This window comes from Entelurus aequoreus, linkage group LG01 (assembly GCF_033978785.1).
Source record: "Entelurus aequoreus isolate RoL-2023_Sb linkage group LG01, RoL_Eaeq_v1.1, whole genome shotgun sequence".
NCBI lineage: Eukaryota > Metazoa > Chordata > Actinopteri > Syngnathiformes > Syngnathidae > Entelurus > Entelurus aequoreus.
Window position 1 is genome coordinate 95,571,639 of NC_084731.1, and position 18,852 is coordinate 95,590,490.

At 37.0% G+C, this 18,852-nt stretch overlaps 1 protein-coding gene across 4 annotated transcripts in view; it reads left to right on the forward strand.

Moving 5' to 3' along the window:
• Window positions 1-18,852, forward strand: part of tns1a (tensin 1a) — a 223,821-nt gene that overhangs the window by 53,177 nt on the left and 151,792 nt on the right. For all 4 annotated transcript variants that reach the window (XM_062062313.1, XM_062062330.1, XM_062062340.1 and 1 more), the window contains exon 4: window positions 11,158-11,195. In XM_062062313.1, coding sequence (XP_061918297.1) covers window positions 11,158-11,195 — 38 coding nt within the window. The remainder of the gene's footprint in view (window positions 1-11,157; window positions 11,196-18,852) is intronic.

Consider the following 18,852-nt stretch of genomic DNA (forward strand, 5'->3'; position numbering starts at 1 on the left):
TCCCCTATTGTCCAAAAAACCTCTAAATTAAGTCTTTGTTACTAAGAATATGTTCCCCTATTGTCCAAAAAACTCTAAATTAAGTCTTTGTTACTTAGAATATGTTCCCCATACTAAAGTGTTACCAAAAACATAGAACTTTGTCTTGAATTTGAAAAAAAAACATTTTATTTTTCACTAAAGAAGAGTTCAGTAAATGCGCATATGAAACTGGTGGGGTTCGGTACCTCCAACAAGGTTAAGAACCTCTGCCCTAGTGACTTTGATCTGATAACATGCACAAAAGTTGACACAAACAGGCTTGAATGGCTGAGTGGCCAGAAAAAGCCATTTCTGCGCAAATGTCACAAAGTACCCCGCTTACATTACGCCAAACAGCACAGACACAAGTTTTAAAACTTCTGGAACAAAGTAATTCGGAGTGATGAGACCAAAATTAAACTTTTTGGCCAATCGACCATGCAGCCCATTTTTCTTCAAGTGCCTCCTTATCGTGCATCTTGAAACAGCCACACTACAATTTTTCAGAGAGTCCCGTATTTCAGCTGAAGTTATTTGTGGATTTTTCTTTGCATCTCGAAAAATTTTCCTGGCAGTTGTGGCTGAAATCTTTGCTGGTCTACCTGAATCCCTCATTTCCCACTTCTTAATCAGCGTTTGAACACTGCTGATTGGCATTCTCAATTCCTTGGATATCTTTTTATACCCCTTTCCTGTTTTATGCAGTTCAATTACCTTTTCTCGCAGATTGACAATTCTTTTGCCTTCCCCATGACTCAGAATCCAGAAACATGTGTGCAGCACTGGATGAAAGATGCAATGGTCTGTCAGAAGCCCAGAAACTCACTGACCTTTTATACACACACATTAATTACAAACAAACATGTCACAGGTGAGGATTGTAACCTCGATTAGCCATTCAAACCTGTTTGTGTCAACTTTTGTGCATGTTATCAGATCAAAGTCACTGGGTTATGTAAACTTTTGATCCGGGTCATTTGGGTACTTTCTTTTGTCATTTTGATTTAAAAAGAGTAAACACAGTTGTTTGCCAATAAATAGCTTCACACAACCATTAAGCATGAGTGGAAGAAATGTTTTTGTGTTATCATTTGTATTCTCTGAAGAATGGCCAAGAAATCATCAATTCTCCCAGGGTATGTAAACTTATGAGCACGACTGTATATTATGTGTCGGTATGAATTGAAGATTAAGTACCAGGATTGATTTTTAGCCTTTGCAGTGGAATCTCAATTTGCCATTCCGGTTCTTGAGCACGGGGTTCGTAAAAAAGAAAAGTTGGTATACTGAAGCAAATTTCTTCACAAGAAACCAAGTTGATATGAGTAATGGCTTCCATTTGGCTTTAATTTTAGTAAATGTTTGTACACTTTGAACACAATATTAAGCGCTATAGGACTGAATATCAAACAAACATAGCAAGGGGGTGATGGATCAACGTTCCATTTAATAACAAAGTCACAACAACAACAACAGCGTAGCTAAACTGTCGTCATTTGCGGCTGTCCCACTGACATGCGCACACACTGTCACTAGCCCTGTGGTGCACTCACTCACTGTTGGAAATCACAAAACTCCTTAACTCTCACAGCCAGGTCGCTACAATGATTAGGAATAAAAAAATGAAATCTACCTTACTATGTCGGTTATTTCTTTTCCCCGTGCTGTTGAAGGAAGGGTGAGGCAGTGTCGACAACGCTGTGTACACTTCCTGAATGTAGCAAAACTACAAACGTGCTTTAAAAAGGCTAAAAAAAACACTTAAATATATAAATAAATAGATAGATAGTACTTTATTGATTCCTTCAGGAGAGTTCCCTCAGATAGATAGATAGATAGATAGATAGATAGATAGATAGATAGATAGATAGATAGATAGATAGATAGATAGATAGATAGATAGATAGATAGATAGATAGATAGATAGATAGATAGATAGATAGATAGATAGATAGATAGATAGATAGATAGTACTTAATTGATTCCTTCAGGAGAATTCCACCAGGAAAATTAAAATTCCAGCAGCAGTGTACAGAATTGAGATCAAATTTCAAATGTAAAAAGTAAATAATGGGGGTATAAATGGAAATAAAATAGAAACATGTTACAGTAGCAATAAAAATAAAAAGCAGCTATAAGAATAAAACTATAACAGTAAAAATAAGAATATAACAAGAGAAACTAGGCAGTAGAGACCATGTTATGTTATGTAAAAGCATGTTATCAAAGCCCACTAAGTAGCACGGTAGCTAACGACAACCCTGCTCTGCATCACTTAATAAGCACAGAGATAAATATTGTTTTAAATGTTAGAGCTGTCTTTCGTTACTGTTTTAACACTGAAAAACACTGCTGACATGGAGACTGTCATCTTGAACTCTAACTTATAATAATAATTCACCCCTATACAATGTCCTACCCTAATACCCTACTGTGCAATATTACCCTTCGAGTGCAATACGTCCGACACTGATTGTTATTTATTACTCCGGTACTCTTGTCTTGTTCTGTATATTGTACAGTATTCTGTATTTCTATAGTGTTTTGTATATTGTACAGAATTGCTTATTATTTTTATTGGATAGTAGTCTGTTTATTTCAATTGTTAGTTTTTTCTTCATTACCTCTTGTGTAATTTATTTTTACCCCATATTTGTTCCCACTACCGCACCTTAAATTGGAGTCCTTAATCTCGTTATATGCGAATATAATGACAATAATGTCCATTCTATTCTTCTTCTTCTTCTAAACTTCATAACGCTGATAACGTTTGGCCCGCAAAGTGTATATTTTCTGTGACTCGCAAAGACAAATTGCTACCATAACTCATATTTCTAACCCAAATACTTTATAGGCTGAGTTTAGTTTTACAAATACGAGTTTTCATAAGAGGACATGCAGTTGGTACATGCATTTATTTGCTTTAGACGTGGGCGATTACGGTTGGGTGAGGTTTGGAATGTGTACGATCCCGATTCCGAGTTTTCGCTTCGATTACGGTTCCTAACGCTTTTCAATTCGGATTCTTTTAAGAAGCAGTGTCTGTCATGTCTTTGTGATCATGTTTTGTTTTAGTTATGTCCTGTTGGTTTAAGACTCTTTTTAGTTCCTGTTTATGCTCCATTGTTTGGTTACCATGTCAACCCATTAGTTTTCACCTGTTTCACGTTTTGGACTCACGCACTTGTTGCCAATCATGTCACTATTATTTAAGCCATTCATTTTCTGTTGGTTGGCCTGGCGACATTACCTCTGATACCTCTACTACCTCTACTACCCATGCTTATTCTGATACCCATGCTACCCTTGTTACCTGATGATACCCTTGATATCATAGTCCATGCCATAGTTCTTGTCACAGTAAGTGTTTATTTGTTTCATGTCCATAGTTTTGCCTTTGTGCTAGTTTTTTTGTTTTCATAGCCAAGTTTGTTCTCCGCCTTGTGCGCGCCTTTTGTTTGTACCCTTTTGTTTGTACTTTGGAGTTAAGAATACATCATGTATTTACCGTCACGCCATTTCCAGTCTGGTTCGCTTGCATTCCGGGAAAGCAACCCACACAGTAATTTTGCGTCGCCATAGTCCATGTCTTGACAGTGTCAAATTATTAGTATGAACTTAACTCGGAATTTCTCACAGCGGCCTATGTAAATGTCAAACCTTTGTACTCGAAAACCCATGTCACCAAGTTTCTTACCACAGGACTACCCACTTTCACAAAAGTGTCGCTTTATTTTTGACATAGGGATGTAACGATCCGGGTTTAACGCTGCCGATTCTATACCAATCACACGTATTGACGATAACAGTGGTTCTCAAACTTTTTTCATCAAGTACCACCACAATGACCAACATTAAAATACAGAGTAGGCTTAAGTATTCATTTAAAACAATTTAATTTTTTATTTAATTTTTGACCACTGTAATGTTACAGTTTGAACAGTAACACTGTGTTTGAATATTTAATTTGGTGATTTTTTTGGTGTACCACTAAAAGGAGCCCGCGTACCACTGGTCGTACACGTACCACAGTTTGAGAATCACAAAACTATATTATCAACATACTATTTGAACTTGTTGTTTTATTCACTTTTATTACATCCTGTCCCGATGGTGTGCATGTTGGCTGATGGCGTGACCCCAAAATGGAGGGACAGATGGCTCGTTGCGGGTCAATTCTTTACTTGGCGGAAACAAAAGACCGGTGTAAGGCGCACGACGACAGCAAAACAACACGTGCACACTGACAAGGCAATCATCTAGGGCTGGCAATGAGCGGCAGGTGAATTTTTAAATAGACTTGGTCATAAATAGAAAACAGGTGCATTGGCAGGAAGCTAAATTGAACGTGATGCTGCAGCAAAACAAGGAGTCCAACAGAAAGTAGTACCAAAATAAGAGCACCAGGACAGGAAAATGATCCAAAGCACAGGATAACAAACAATGTCCAAATTGTTGTGTGGAATCATGACAACATACAATTGTTGGATCAGAATGAAATCAATAGTACACAATAACTAAACAAAAACAACAACAAAAATACTATCTGCTACTCTTTTAAATCGTTAGTTTTTTCCCTCAAAGTTTTCAGGTGTCCAGGACAACTTCAACTGATTTTGTGAAAATAAAAATATAGATATAATCCCTCTAGTGTCAATCAAATACTGATACTACCCTTGGTATAGACCAGGCCTGGGCAATTATTTTGACTCGGGGGGCCACGTTTAGAGAAAAATATGTGTCTCGGAGCCGGTATATCTATCTATGTATACATATATATATATATATACACACACATATATATATATATATATATATAAAGATATATATATATATATATATATATATATATATATATATATATATATATATATATATATATATATATATATATATATATATATATATATATATATATATATATATATATATATATATACATATTTATATATATAAAGATATATATATATATACAGTATATATATATATATATATGTATATATATACATATATACATATGCAGTTTATATACATACATACATACATACATACATATATATATATATATATATATATATATATATATATATATATATATATATATACATATATATATATATATATATATATATATATATATATATATATATATATATATATATTGTTATGTCTTGGCGTAAATGAGGAATCAGATGCAGAGGAGTGACAATCGACTCAGACCTTTATTTAAATAATTCCTTGCTATCTCTAGGACAGAGTGATTAAAGAAAGTGGCTACAAAATCTATCTATGATATATTCAAGCACCTATAGGGTATTAGCATAGGACATAAGGCAATAAACAGAAAATCACTCCATAAGGAGGAACAGGCAATAGCCAAAAAGTTCTATGAGTCGAATACACAAAAAACCCAACAATCTATAATAATCTACAAAAAGGAAATTCACTCATGCTAAAAAGTTGAGACGCTATAAACAGAAAGTATGTATAAAGTATTTCAGAAGCCTGAAAACTAAAAGCGCTCCAGAAGGAGGGAAAAAAAGGAAGACAAGGCACTATGAAAATTGATACAAAAAGACTTGACCAAAAAAACTTAGCAAAAGAAAATCACTCTCTCAGAGGGAACAAAGGAATCAATTAGTGATGGGTCCGGCAACACCGATGCATCGGCGCATGCGTCGAGCTCATAGAGCGATACCCTGTGTCGGTGCGCGTATCGCTTTTAGAAAGTCACGTGACCGAACACGAGCTGTTTTGGTCACGTGACCGCTCATGAGCTGTTCTGGTCACGTGACCGCTCATGAACTGTATCGCACTGACGCCTGCGCGTCAAACTGTTTATTAGGAAGCGGCGCAATGCGTGTTGTTGACGAACACCGTTAGGGCCGCTTGTTGTCACTGTCACTCAAAGTTGCATTTCAAAATTACACAGAATAACTGTGTTTATTTTGTTTAGAATTCAGATGGGTTTGATTTGGTGCGCGGCATATATTGGCTGTGCGGCGCACGGTGTGCGCGGAGGACGCCTGAGCACTGCGCAATTGCGCAGGCGCGCACCTTAGAGGGAAGGTTGCTCACAGGGCACAGAGGAGGCGTCAGTGCGATACAGTTCGCGTATCGGTCACGTGACCAAAGCAGCTCATGATCGGTCACGTGACTTTCTAAAAGCGGTACGCGCACCGACACAGGGTTTCGCTCTATGAGCTCGACGCATGCGCCGATGCATCGGTGTTGCAGGACCCATCACTACTGTTACTAGAGAAGGTACAGGAATGACGGCGTGGCGAAGTTGGTAGCGTGGCCGTGCCAGCAATCGGTTACTGGGGTTCAATCTCTACCATCCTAGTCATGATACATGTTCACATTATTTGACTGTATCTAAAAAAGATAAAAATATCTTTTTATTTAAATGAAGATATTAAATAATCCTAAATGAAATACAATGACTTGGTTTATATTATTGTATATACTAGGTCATAAAATCAGTGTCAGTTGAGTCGGTCCATAGGTTGCCTGTAGGGATTTTTAATGTCCAGCAGATGTCAGTATTTAGTGACACAGTATCGACACAGTATCAATACAGTTTTGCAATGTGTCGAAACGCTTCATGAGGCCTCATCAACCCATCACTAGAATCAATAAACAAAGCGAGACAATACTTATCAAAGTTGGTAGATGGCTGTGGACAAGGCTGGAGGTACGTAGCGAGACGATATACTCTGGCAACAAGACAGGGGAAGACGAGGACTATATACACATGAGGGAGGGTGACACAGGTGGGCACAATCAGGCAATCAGGAGAGACATCAGACCAGTGACACAGGAGGAAGAGCAAGTGGCCTGAAACGAGAGGAGGATTAGAATTTTCAAAATAAACAGGAAGTGTGCCAGACAACCCCAAAACAGGACTTCCCTCACCACGGTGTGACATATATATATATATATGTATATGTAAACATATACAGTTTATATATATATATATATATATATATATATATATATATATATATATATATATATATATATATATATATATATATATATATATATATATATATATATATATATGTATATATATATATATATATATATATATATATATATATATATATGTATATGTAAACATATACAGTTTATATATATATATATATATATGTATATATATATATATATATATATATATATATATATATATATATATATATATATATATATATATATATATATGTTTACATATATATGTATGTATATATATATATATATATATATATATGTTTACATATATATGTATGTATATATATATATATATATATATATATATATATATATATATATATATATATATATATATATATGTATATATATGTATGTATGTATATAAACTGTATATGTTTACATATATATACATATATATGTATGTATATAAACTGCATATGTTTACATATGTATATATATATATATATATATATATATGATTACATATATATATATATATGTATATATATATATATGTGTGTGTGTATATATATATACATATATATATATATATACATATACATGTATGTATGTATATAAACTGTATATGTTTACATATATATATATATATATATACATATATATGTATGTATGTATGTATATAAACTGTATATGTTTACATATATATATGTATATATATATATATATATATATATATATATACATATATATATATATATATATATATATATATATATATATATATATATATATATATATATATATATTTATGTATACTGTATACTGTATATATATGTATATATATATCAGATATATATCAGATGTCAACGTTGTCTCAATTTACAAATACAACTATTTTGCAACATTGTTTCAAAGTCAGTTTTAAAGAACATGAACCTATAATCAACGCTGTATCAATGTCTTGTGTGGCTGGACGGGCACAGAAACAAACTTCAACACAACACGTACATGACAGGTCACCACTGTATTAAAAAGCTGATGAGCTTAGTTGAAATCATTTATTCGTATAGAGCAGGGGTCGGCAACCCAAAACGTTGAAAGAGCCATGTTGGACCAAAAATACAAAAAATGTATGTGTCTGGAGCCGCAAAAAATGAAAAGCTGTTTATAAGTCTTATAATGAAGGCAACACATGACATAAGTGTCTATATTAGCTATATTAGCCTACTATCAAAATGACTATGGGTCGCAGGCTGAAGCAAATCTTTGATGACAGAAATGTTGAAATGTAATATTTATTCTACACATTTTTACAACATTAGAAACCAATAGTAAATCGGAGACTACTCAAAAGGTGAGATAACTCCTGGAAATTACTGGTTTTTAATAGGCAAAGGTTGTCTTCTTTTAATAGATTTATTACAATCTATTACGCCATAGTTTATGCTGTTTGTTTCATGCCACAGTTTCGCGTTTGTTCCACGCCATAGTTTATGCTGTTTGTTTCATGCCACAGTTTTGTGTTTGTTCCACGCCATAGTTTATGCTGTTTGTTTCATGCCACAGTTTTGTGTTTGTTCCACGCCATAGTTTATGCTGTTTGTTTCATGCCACAGTTTTGTGTTTGTTCCACACCATAGTTTATGCTGTTTGTTTCATGCCACAGTTTTGTGTTTGTTCCACGCCATAGTTTATGCTGTTTGTTTCATGCCACAGTTTTGTGTTTGTTCCACGCCATAGTTTATGCTGTTTGTTTCATGCCACAGTTTTGTGTTTGTTCCACGCCATAGTTTATGCTGTTTGTTTCATGCCACAGTTTCGTGTTTGTTCCACGCCATAGTTTATGCTGTTTGTTTCATGCCACAGTTTCGTGTTTGTTCGATGCCGTAGTTTATGCTGTTTCTTTCATGCCACAGTTTCGTTTTTGTTCCACGCCATAGTTTATGCTGTTTGTTTCATGCCACAGTTTTGTGTTTGTTCCACGCCATAGTTTATGCTGTTTGTTTCATGCCACAGTTTTGTGTTTGTTCCACGCCATAGTTTATGCTGTTTGTTTCATGCCACAGTTTTGTCTTTGTTCCACGCCATACGATAGGATAGGGTAGGATAGGATAGGATAGGTCTTTATTGTCATTGCACAAGTACAACGAAACTTTGTTTTCTTAGTTTATGCTGTTTGTTTCATGCCACAGTTTTGTGTTTGTTCCACGCCATAGTTTATGGCAGGGGTCGGCAACCCGCGGCTCCGGAGCCGCATGCGGCTCCTTGACCACTCTGATGCGGCTCAGCTACATACATGCCGACCCCCCCGATTTTCCCAGGAGACTTATGGATGTCAGTGTCTCTCATAGACTACTCCCAGGAAAATATAATCCTATTTACACTCTAATTACTATATAAAGGGCATGCCCTAATTGCACTGCAGTAATTGTCCTCTATAGCATTTACATACAGCATGCCAGTCCAGCCACATGTTGCATGTTGTTATTACTTGCTCACACAGGAGACAGCAAAGCATACTTACTCATCAGCCACACAGCTTACACTGACGGTAGCCGTATCAAACAACTTTAACATCGTTACGTTACAAATATGCGCCACACTGTGAACCCACACCAAAAAAGAATGAAAAACACATTTCTGCAGAACATCCCACTGTAACACAACATAAACACAACACAACCATTACCCAGAATCCCATGCAGCCCTAACTCTTCCGGTCTACATTATACACCCCCGCTACCACCAAATCCCCCCACACATCAACCCCCCCCTCTCCGTGCGTTGGTTGAGCGGAAGAGTTAGGGCTGCATGGGATTCTGGGTATTGGTACCGTCAGTGTAAGATGTGTGGCTGTTGACTTAGTAGCCTTGCTGTCTGTAACGTTTTCAAGCCAAAGCTGCATACCACTTGAAGCCGAGCAGATACACTGATTGGGCAGACTCTAGAGGGCGCCAAATGCAGTGTCATCCCGCTCTGATATTCGGGAGTCTCCCGGGAAAAATGAGAGGGTTGGCAAGTATGACGCAAGCGACATTCATTCAAAACTCGCGGCCTGCACTAACATCAGATTTCCACATTAAAGTATGTGCCGGTGCGTGTGTCTGAGACCCCTAGTTAACATAGCACAAAGCGTTTAAGCTTTGTATGCGGTGTTTTTCATTTTAAATTTTAAAAACATATTTTGTGGCTCCCGTTACTTTCTTTAATGTGTGAAACTTGCCAAAATGGCTCTTTGAGTGGTAAAGGTTGCCGACCCCTGGTTTATGGTGTTTGTTTCATGCCACAGTTTCGTGTTTGTTCCACGCCATAGTTTATGCTGTTTGTTTCATGCCACAGTTTCACGTTTGTTCCATGTCATAGTTTATGCTGTTTGTTTACCTCGTGCCCTGCCAAGATTTCTTGAGAAGATTAAAATATGTTCCTACCTGCAAGTCCTGTCCGGAGTGATCCGTTTGCATCCCGGGGAAACAAACCTCGCAAGCAAGCTGCAACCCCACCGTTGTGACATCTAAAGGGACATTTTATGTAATTTATGATAAACGTGTTTGATCCATTGGTTTTGATATGCATTAAAGGTAATGGAGGTTATGTGTTTATTTTATTTAATAGATGCTGACAAATATACCAAAATAAATCCTGTATTGAGACAATCCTTTAAAATAATCGAAGAATACTTTAAGTTAAGTGAGGTGACTAATGAGGGGATATTTGAATGAGAATCGTATAAACTTGGATGATTTTATTTGTTTAGTTGTGTGCACATGAAGCGTCGTAATCGTTGGCGTCAATAAACTTACTAATCGATCACCAATACACATGGAAATACAGACTAACAATCACACACATGTTCAAAGTTTTAAAGAAATATATCTATTTAATGCTGTTTTTGGACAATGGGAAAAAAGATGGGCAAACAAACTCAAGTAAATAGAAGCCTGACCTCAAATTGGGTGCTGCTGTAAGGTTTTTCTCATGGTGGATGTTTTTGTTGTGCAGCCACTAGAGGGCAGCACCACAGCACTCACTAGGTAGAACACTGACTGTGTTGAAAGTTTGCTTTCCAGCAAACTAAGCAGCAACTACAACTCTACGTCAGTGGAGATAATGATGCGGAGTACATGCAAATGAGGCAAAACACTTCCTGTAAAAATATAATGCTTGTTTTTCTTCTTGCAGCTTGCCGGTTGTCCTGCCATAGAAAATGTGAAGTGAAGGTAAGACACTGTTCAACTTACCCTACAGGTGTATGGTATTATTGTGTGAAACATGTGGTAATAAGCGTTTTCACTTAAACATCAGCAACCTGACATGCAAGCTCATATACAAAACCCAAAACTAGTGAAGATGGCACATAGTGTAAATGGTAAATAAAAACAGAATACAATGATTTGCAAATCCTTTTCAACCTATAATAATAATAATAATAGATTTTATTTGTAAAAAGCACTTAAAGTTGATTTGATTTGATTTGATTTACATTGAGTCAACAACCTCAAACACTACAGTGTATTAAAACAAATACAAAATAAAAAGATAATAAAAAAATAAATAAAAATACAAACTAGAACAGCCAAATAGCTAAAACTAGTATGCATATATCTAAAAAAAAGGCTTTTTTAAAAAGAAGGGTTTTTAAGCCTTTTTTAGAAGCATCCACAGTCTGTGGTGCCCTCAAGTGGTCAGGGAGAGCGTTCCACAGACTGGGGGCCCGGTCTCCCATTGTTCGTAGCTTTGTCCTCGGAGGTCGGAGGAGGTTAGCCTGTCCGGAGCGGAGGATTTGGGGGTGAGTAGTTCTTTGAGGTAGAGGGGGGGCATTTCCATGGAGGCACTGGTGGGTTAGTAGGGAAACTTTGAATTCAATCCTGAGTGGAACAGGAAGCCAGTGAAGGGATTTGAGAGTTGGTGTGATATGGTCATATTTCCGCACTCTCATCAGGATATATTCAATTGAATAGACTGCAAAATCAAAATATTTAACGTTCAAACTAGAAAATGTTGTTATTTTTTGCAAATATCAGCTCATTTGGAATTTGATGCCTGCGACGTGTTTCAAAAAAGCTGGCACAAGCGGCAAAAAAGACTGAGAAAGTTGAGGAATGCTCATCAAACACTTATTTGGAACGTCCCACAGGTGAACAGGCTAATTGGGAACAGGTGGGTGCCATGATTGGGTATAAAAAGCAGCTTCCATGAAATGCTCGGTCATTCACAAACAAGGATGGGGCGAGGGTCACCACTTTGTCAACAAATGCGTGAGAAAATTGTCGGACAGTTTAAGAACAACATTTCTCAACCAGCTATTGCAAGGAATTTAGGGATTTCACCATCTACGCTCCATAATACCATCAAAAGGTTCAGAGAATCTGAAAAAAATCACTGCACGTCAGGCGGTACTGCATCAAAAACCGACATCAGTGTGTAAAGGATATCACCACATCGGCTCAGGAACACTTCAGAAAACCACTGTCAGTGACTACAGTTGGTCGCTACATCTGTAAGTGCAAGTTAAAACTCTACTATGCAAAGCCGAAGCCATTTATCAACAACACCCAGAAATGCCACCAGCTTTCCTGGGCTCAAGCTCATCTAAGATGGACCGATGCAAAGTGTAAAAGTGTTCTGTGGTCTGACGAGTCCACATTTCAAATTGTTTTCGGAAACTGTGGACGTTGTGTCCTCTGGAACAAAGAGAAAAATAACCATCCGGATTGTTCTAGGCGCAAAGTTGAAAAGCCAGCATGTGTGATGGTATGGGGGTGTATTAGTGCCCAAGGCATGGGTAACTTACACATCTGTGAAGGCACCATTAATGCTGAAAGGTCCATACAGGTTTTGGAGCAACATATGTTGCCATACAAGCAACGTTGTCATGGACGCCCCTGCTTATTTCAGCAAGACAATGCCAAGCCACGTGTTACATCAACGTGGCTTCATAGTAAAAGAGTGCGGGTACTAGACTGGCCTGCCTGTAGTCCAGACCTGTCTCCCATTGAAAATGTGTGGCGCATTATGAAGCCTAAAATAGCACAACGGAGACCCCCGGACTGTTGAACAACTTAAGCTGTACATCAAGCAAGAATGGGAAAGAATTCCACCTGAAAAGCTTCAAAAATGTGTCTCCTCAGTTCCCAGATGTTTACTGAGTGTTGTTAAAAGGAAAGGCCATGTAACACAGTGGTAAAAATGCTCCTGTGCCAACATTTTTGCAATGTTGCTGCCATTAAATTCCAAGTTAATGATTATTTGCACAAAAAAAATGAAGTTTCTTAGTTGGAACATGAAATATCTTGTCTTTGCAGTCTATTCAATTGAATATAAGTTGAAAAAGATTTGCAAATCATTTTATTCTGTTTTTATTTAATAATTACACAACGTGCCAACTTCACTGGTTTTGGGTGTTGTAGATATCCTGCTTCAAATATATTATAGTATTTGAAAAGTCCTCTTTACCTTCTTTTTAAACTTTATTGCCAACTTTAACACGCCGACAGCAGCCCCTAAAGCGCAACACCGCTAGCCACAACAACACAGCACTCCTTCATTATGCACAAGCCTTGGAAAAGTGAGCATCAACATTGCAACATAAGAGTTTATTATGCACATTTTATGTGTTCTGTATGCTGGTCTTAATGCGATAATTCATGTATTTTGTTGTGGGATTTATTTATTTTAATGTGTTATCCCTACTTAGTTGGCATTTTACTTATATTATTGAAGTATTTCAATTACTACTGTAGTCTGTTCAACTTGAATGTAAAAAAAAAAAATCTGTAAAAATAAACATATTTTCTGTTTCCCATTTTTGAAGTACTGTTCAAAAAGCATCTACATTCAAGACACGTTTTCTTGTGGTCTAGATCAGTGATTCTCAAACTGTGGTACGCCAAATAATCAATTGAATATTCAAACACAGTGTTACTGTTCAAACTGTGTGTAATGTTGCTGTCAGGTTCAAACACTGATGACGTTTATTAAACAAGACAAGAGGCAAAGAATGAAGCAAAGACATAATTCAATTTGGACTCAATATTGAGGAGAGTCGTCTGTACACTGTACCCTTGAACAGTATCTCAGCACGCTCTGCCAAAAGATTGCACGCCTCCTTCTTTTATTTTGGACCCTCCCCGGCCACATGGCCACCGCTGTTTCCAAAGGACAAAGGTCGCAAAAAGTTCACAGAAAAGGTCGTCAACAATTCACAGAAAAGGGTCAGTTCAAAAAGAGTTTGTAAAATAGTTAAAAAAAAGAGGTCCATGAAATAGTTCAAAAAGAGTTTGTCTGGAAATTGGGCAGATCCTGCCATCTCTCCGCTTTGAAGTCCTTGGGTTAGAACAATATCTTTCTGTTGATTACCATACATCTGGGGGGTGCAAACTTTTTCCACTGAGGGCCGCACATTTGAAAAATCAAAGCTAGCAGGGGCCATTTTTAAAAAAAAATTATTTTAAAAACCAATACAATATATGTATAAAAATATACATTTAGGCTTCCACTCAGGCTTGATCCCGGGGATCCCAAAGGGTTTCTGTCCAAAAAATATAAAAAAAATGTGTCATTATTCAGTATTATTATTTGTGTTATTATTCAAGTTTTTAAATCTCTACATCAACATTAGGTCTATCTGTCAATATAACATTTTTTAAAGATTTAAATTGTATGCTCTTTTTGTCAAAGAAAACCCTTTTTTTTAATGGAAAAAAAACCCCAAAATATGCAATATTTTCACCCAATAAAATTTTTAAGTCGGATATTTGAGAGTATATAATAATTGGAGCCTTAAAAAGGTCAATAACTCATAACACCATTGATTTTCATTCATTATTATTTTTTGAGCAATGACACTTAAAAACTAATCACACTAAAATTGTAGGGGATCCAAAAGGGTCCTACTCATTTACCGTAATTTCCGGACTATAAGCCGCTACTTTTTCCCCTCGTTCTGGTCCCTGCGGCTTATACAAGGGTGCGGCTTATATACAGCCTGTTCTTCTCCGACACCGACGAAGAGGATTTCGGTGGTTTTAGTACGCAGGAGGAAGACGATGACACAATGATTAAAGACTGACTTTTCATATACCGGTAGGCTGCTTATTTTGATAACGTACAGGCGAGCACTTTGTATTACTTTGCACCGTTGTATTATTTGTACTCTGCACGAATGCTGTTCGCCATGTCAAAGATGTGAAAGTTTGATTGAATGATTGAAAGATTTATCGTTAATAAATGAGACGCTTTGCTCATCTCTGTCCCGACAATCCCCTCCGTGGTAGCAGGAACCCCTATATACTACGCTAATTACACATCAAAAACCTGCGGCTTATAGTCGGGTGCGGCTTATATATGGAGCAATTTGTATTTTCCCCTAAATTTAGCTGGTGCGGCTTATAGTCCGGAAATTACGGTAAGTGTTAAAAAATAAATCGTCATTTTTTTTTTTTTACTGTTTACTTTTAACACAATAATCTCGAGATCAACTTCAGATCTATCTGTCAATTATAAGTTTTATTGTTGTTTATGTTTTTTGTTTGTTCGTTTTAGGCCCTTCTTTAAAAAAAACAGCTCGGTTTTTTTACATGGCAGACACAAAATATGCAACATTTTCCTCAAAAAAATACCTCAAAATATTTAATGTGACGTAATTGGAACCTTGAATAGGTCAATAATTCATAATGACATTGATTTTGATTCATTATTATTTTTTAAAGAAAGAAACAGCCTACATGGCAGCTTTGTGTGATTAGGGTAAAAATTGCTACATTTTCTTGTTACATTTCACCTGTTTGCTCTTTAAATACCAATTTTAATGTTTTTTATTTTTTTCAATCGTATTTTTAAAATGTGCCGCGGGGCCGTTAAAAAATGACCTGCGGGCCGCAAATGGCCCCCGGGCCGCACTTTGGACACCACTGCCATACATGAAAGAAAACAGAACACCTTCATTTCGCTCCCCCCCCCCCCCCCCCCCCTACACAGTGGAGTTTTACGAGCCTTACTCTTGGTAGGTTCAGAGAATCTGGAGAAATCACTGCACGTCAGGCGGTACTGCATCAAAAACCGACATCAGTGTGTAAAGGATATCACCACATGGGCTCAGGAACACTTCAGAAAACCACTGTCAGTGACGACAGTTGGTCGCTACATCTGTAAGTGCGAGTTAAAACTCTACTATGCAAAGCCGAAGCCATTTATCAACAACACCCAGAAATGCCACCAGCTTCCCTGGGCTCAAACTCATCTAAGATGGACCGATGCAAAGTGTAAAAGTGTTCTGTGGTCTGACGAGTCCACATTTCAAATTGTTTTCGGGAAACTGTGGACGTTGTGTCCTCTGGAACAAAGAGAAAAAGAACCATCCGGATTGTTCTAGGCGCAAAGTTGAAAAGCCAGCATGTGTGATGGTATGGGGGTGTATTAGTGCCCAAGGCATGGGTAACTTACACATCTGTGAAGGCACCATTAATGCTGAGAGGTACATACAGGTTTTGGAGCAACATACGTAGAAATACAAGCAACGTTGTCATGGACGCCCCTGCTTATTTCAGCAAGACAATGCCAAGCCACGTGTTACAACGGCTAAATTTAGCTGGTGCGGCTTATTGTCAGGTACGGCTTATAGTCCGGAAATTACGGTAAGTGTTAAAAAATAAATCGTCATTTTTTTTTTTTTACTGTTTACTTTTAACACAATAATCTCGAGATCAACTTCAGATCTATCTGTCAATTATACGTTTTATTGTTGTTTATGTTTTTTGTTTGTTCGTTTTAGGCCCTTCTTTAAAAAAAAACAGCTCGGTTTTTTTACATGGCAGACACAAAATATGCAACATTTTCCCCCCCAAAAAAATCTCAAAATATTTAATGTGACGTAATTGGAGCCTTGAATAGGTCAATAATTCATAATGACATTGATTTTGATTCATTATTATTTTTTAAAGAAAGAAACAGCCTACATGGCAGCTTTGTGTGATTAGGGTAAAAATTGCTACATTTTCTTGTTACATTTCACCTGTTTGCTCTTTAAATACCACTTTTTTTTTTCAATCGTATTTTTAAAATGTGCCACGGGGCCGTTAAAAAATTACCTGCGGGCCGCAAATGGCCCCCGGGCCGCACTTTGGACACCCCTGCCATACATGAAAGAAAACAGAACACCTTCATTTTGCTTCCCCCCTCCCCCCTACACAGTGGAGTTTTACGAGCCTTACTCTTGGTAGGTTTCAAAGACAGCTTTTGTCTTCTCACCAGACCCTCAATGTAACACAAAGTTTTTTGTGATAATTTAGAAACCATTATTCTAACAGTTACACACAATATTGGCTCAAAAATAATAAATAAAAACTTCTGACTCGTTTTTAATGAATACTCAGGCCTACTATGCTACTGTATTTCAATGTTGGTACCTGGAGAGCCAAGTGTTTTCTGAGGTGGAAACTTGGTAAAAAAAATACTTTAAGAACCACAGGTCTAGATAATATGTATTTAGTGTAAATGTTGCGTACACTTTGCTTCACAGTAAAAATGTATAATCCGTTGTTTGAGTCTGTCAGCAAAAGTTCCGATTACCTCTCAACGAGGGGCCGCGCACATTGTGTCAGTGGTAAGGGCCCCCTTGAGGGGGATTCCTTCAGACTTATTGACACTTTGCTATTGTGTCATTGGCATTAATTCATTCTTCATTGTCAGTTTTATTGTGCATACGAGACTTTTGGCTGCTGGACGGTGTCTTTGACATTATTCTTACATTGTCGTTGTATTTTGGTGTTAAATTTGAATACATGACTCGTCGTTATCACGGGGGCCCCCTTTGAGCTTGGGGGGGCCCTAGGCAATTACCTAGTTTGCCTATCCCTGGAGCATTTTTTAAAAAAATGATTAAAAAATGGTTTTCAAACGCAACAGTTTGTTTACATGTAAAATCTTCCACTCCTTCTTTGTCTCATTTTGTCCACCAAACGTTTCATTTTGTCGTTCGTTAGAGAACAGCAAGTTAGACAAAAAAAAAACAACACAACTTTTTTTGTGAGGAGTGTACACCGCATATTCTGTAAGACACTCCAAAACAGCTGAGGCCAGCATAATGACAAAAAAATAATGACCTATATTTGTATTTATTTATTTACTTAACATTCTCCATAAATACAGGGCTCGACCGCCCTCTCATTTGCCGAAGAGCCCTAAAAAATTTACCAACATTTGCGGCAACAACTTACCGTGACCGCCCTTGACTTTTTACTTGTTAATGGACGAGGGACATAGTGGTCAACGGCATAATGATAACTCGCGATAAAATTCCAGACGGTGATAAATTACCGAAATCCCGTCATATGTTAATGCATTTAAGGCAACACGAAGTCCGGCCGGCGCATGCGCACTAACGTCGTTTGACTTGTTAGTCATACCGGATCCACGTTAATCTTGCAACAAGGGTATCACCTTGGAGTAAGTAAGTTTAAGAGCGCACTGCTGTGTTTAGATGGAGACCGGTGTGAACAATATTGGAGACACTTGTCCCCACACTAAAAGTAAACAGCGAAGGAGAAAAACGATATGATGTTGCTTTCATTTTTGACAACACAGCGTCCTTCAGCTGCTGTGACTGAGAGTTTTTGGCCAAACTGTTGTACTGAACCACAAGGGGGCGTTAGAGAAGAACACATCTTGTTTATCAGAGTTTATCTTCATTAGCCAAACTGCTTTGTGTTTTATTTTGATATCGAAAAGCAAACGCCATGTTTTTTTTGTTTTTTTTTTACAATACTTGTGTTTTTTACATGTCACAAAGGCACTACTTTAAAAAAAAACATTTGACACATCATTGTGTTAATGTTTTATTGTGTATAGTTAATTCCTATAAGACATATTTCTGCTCAA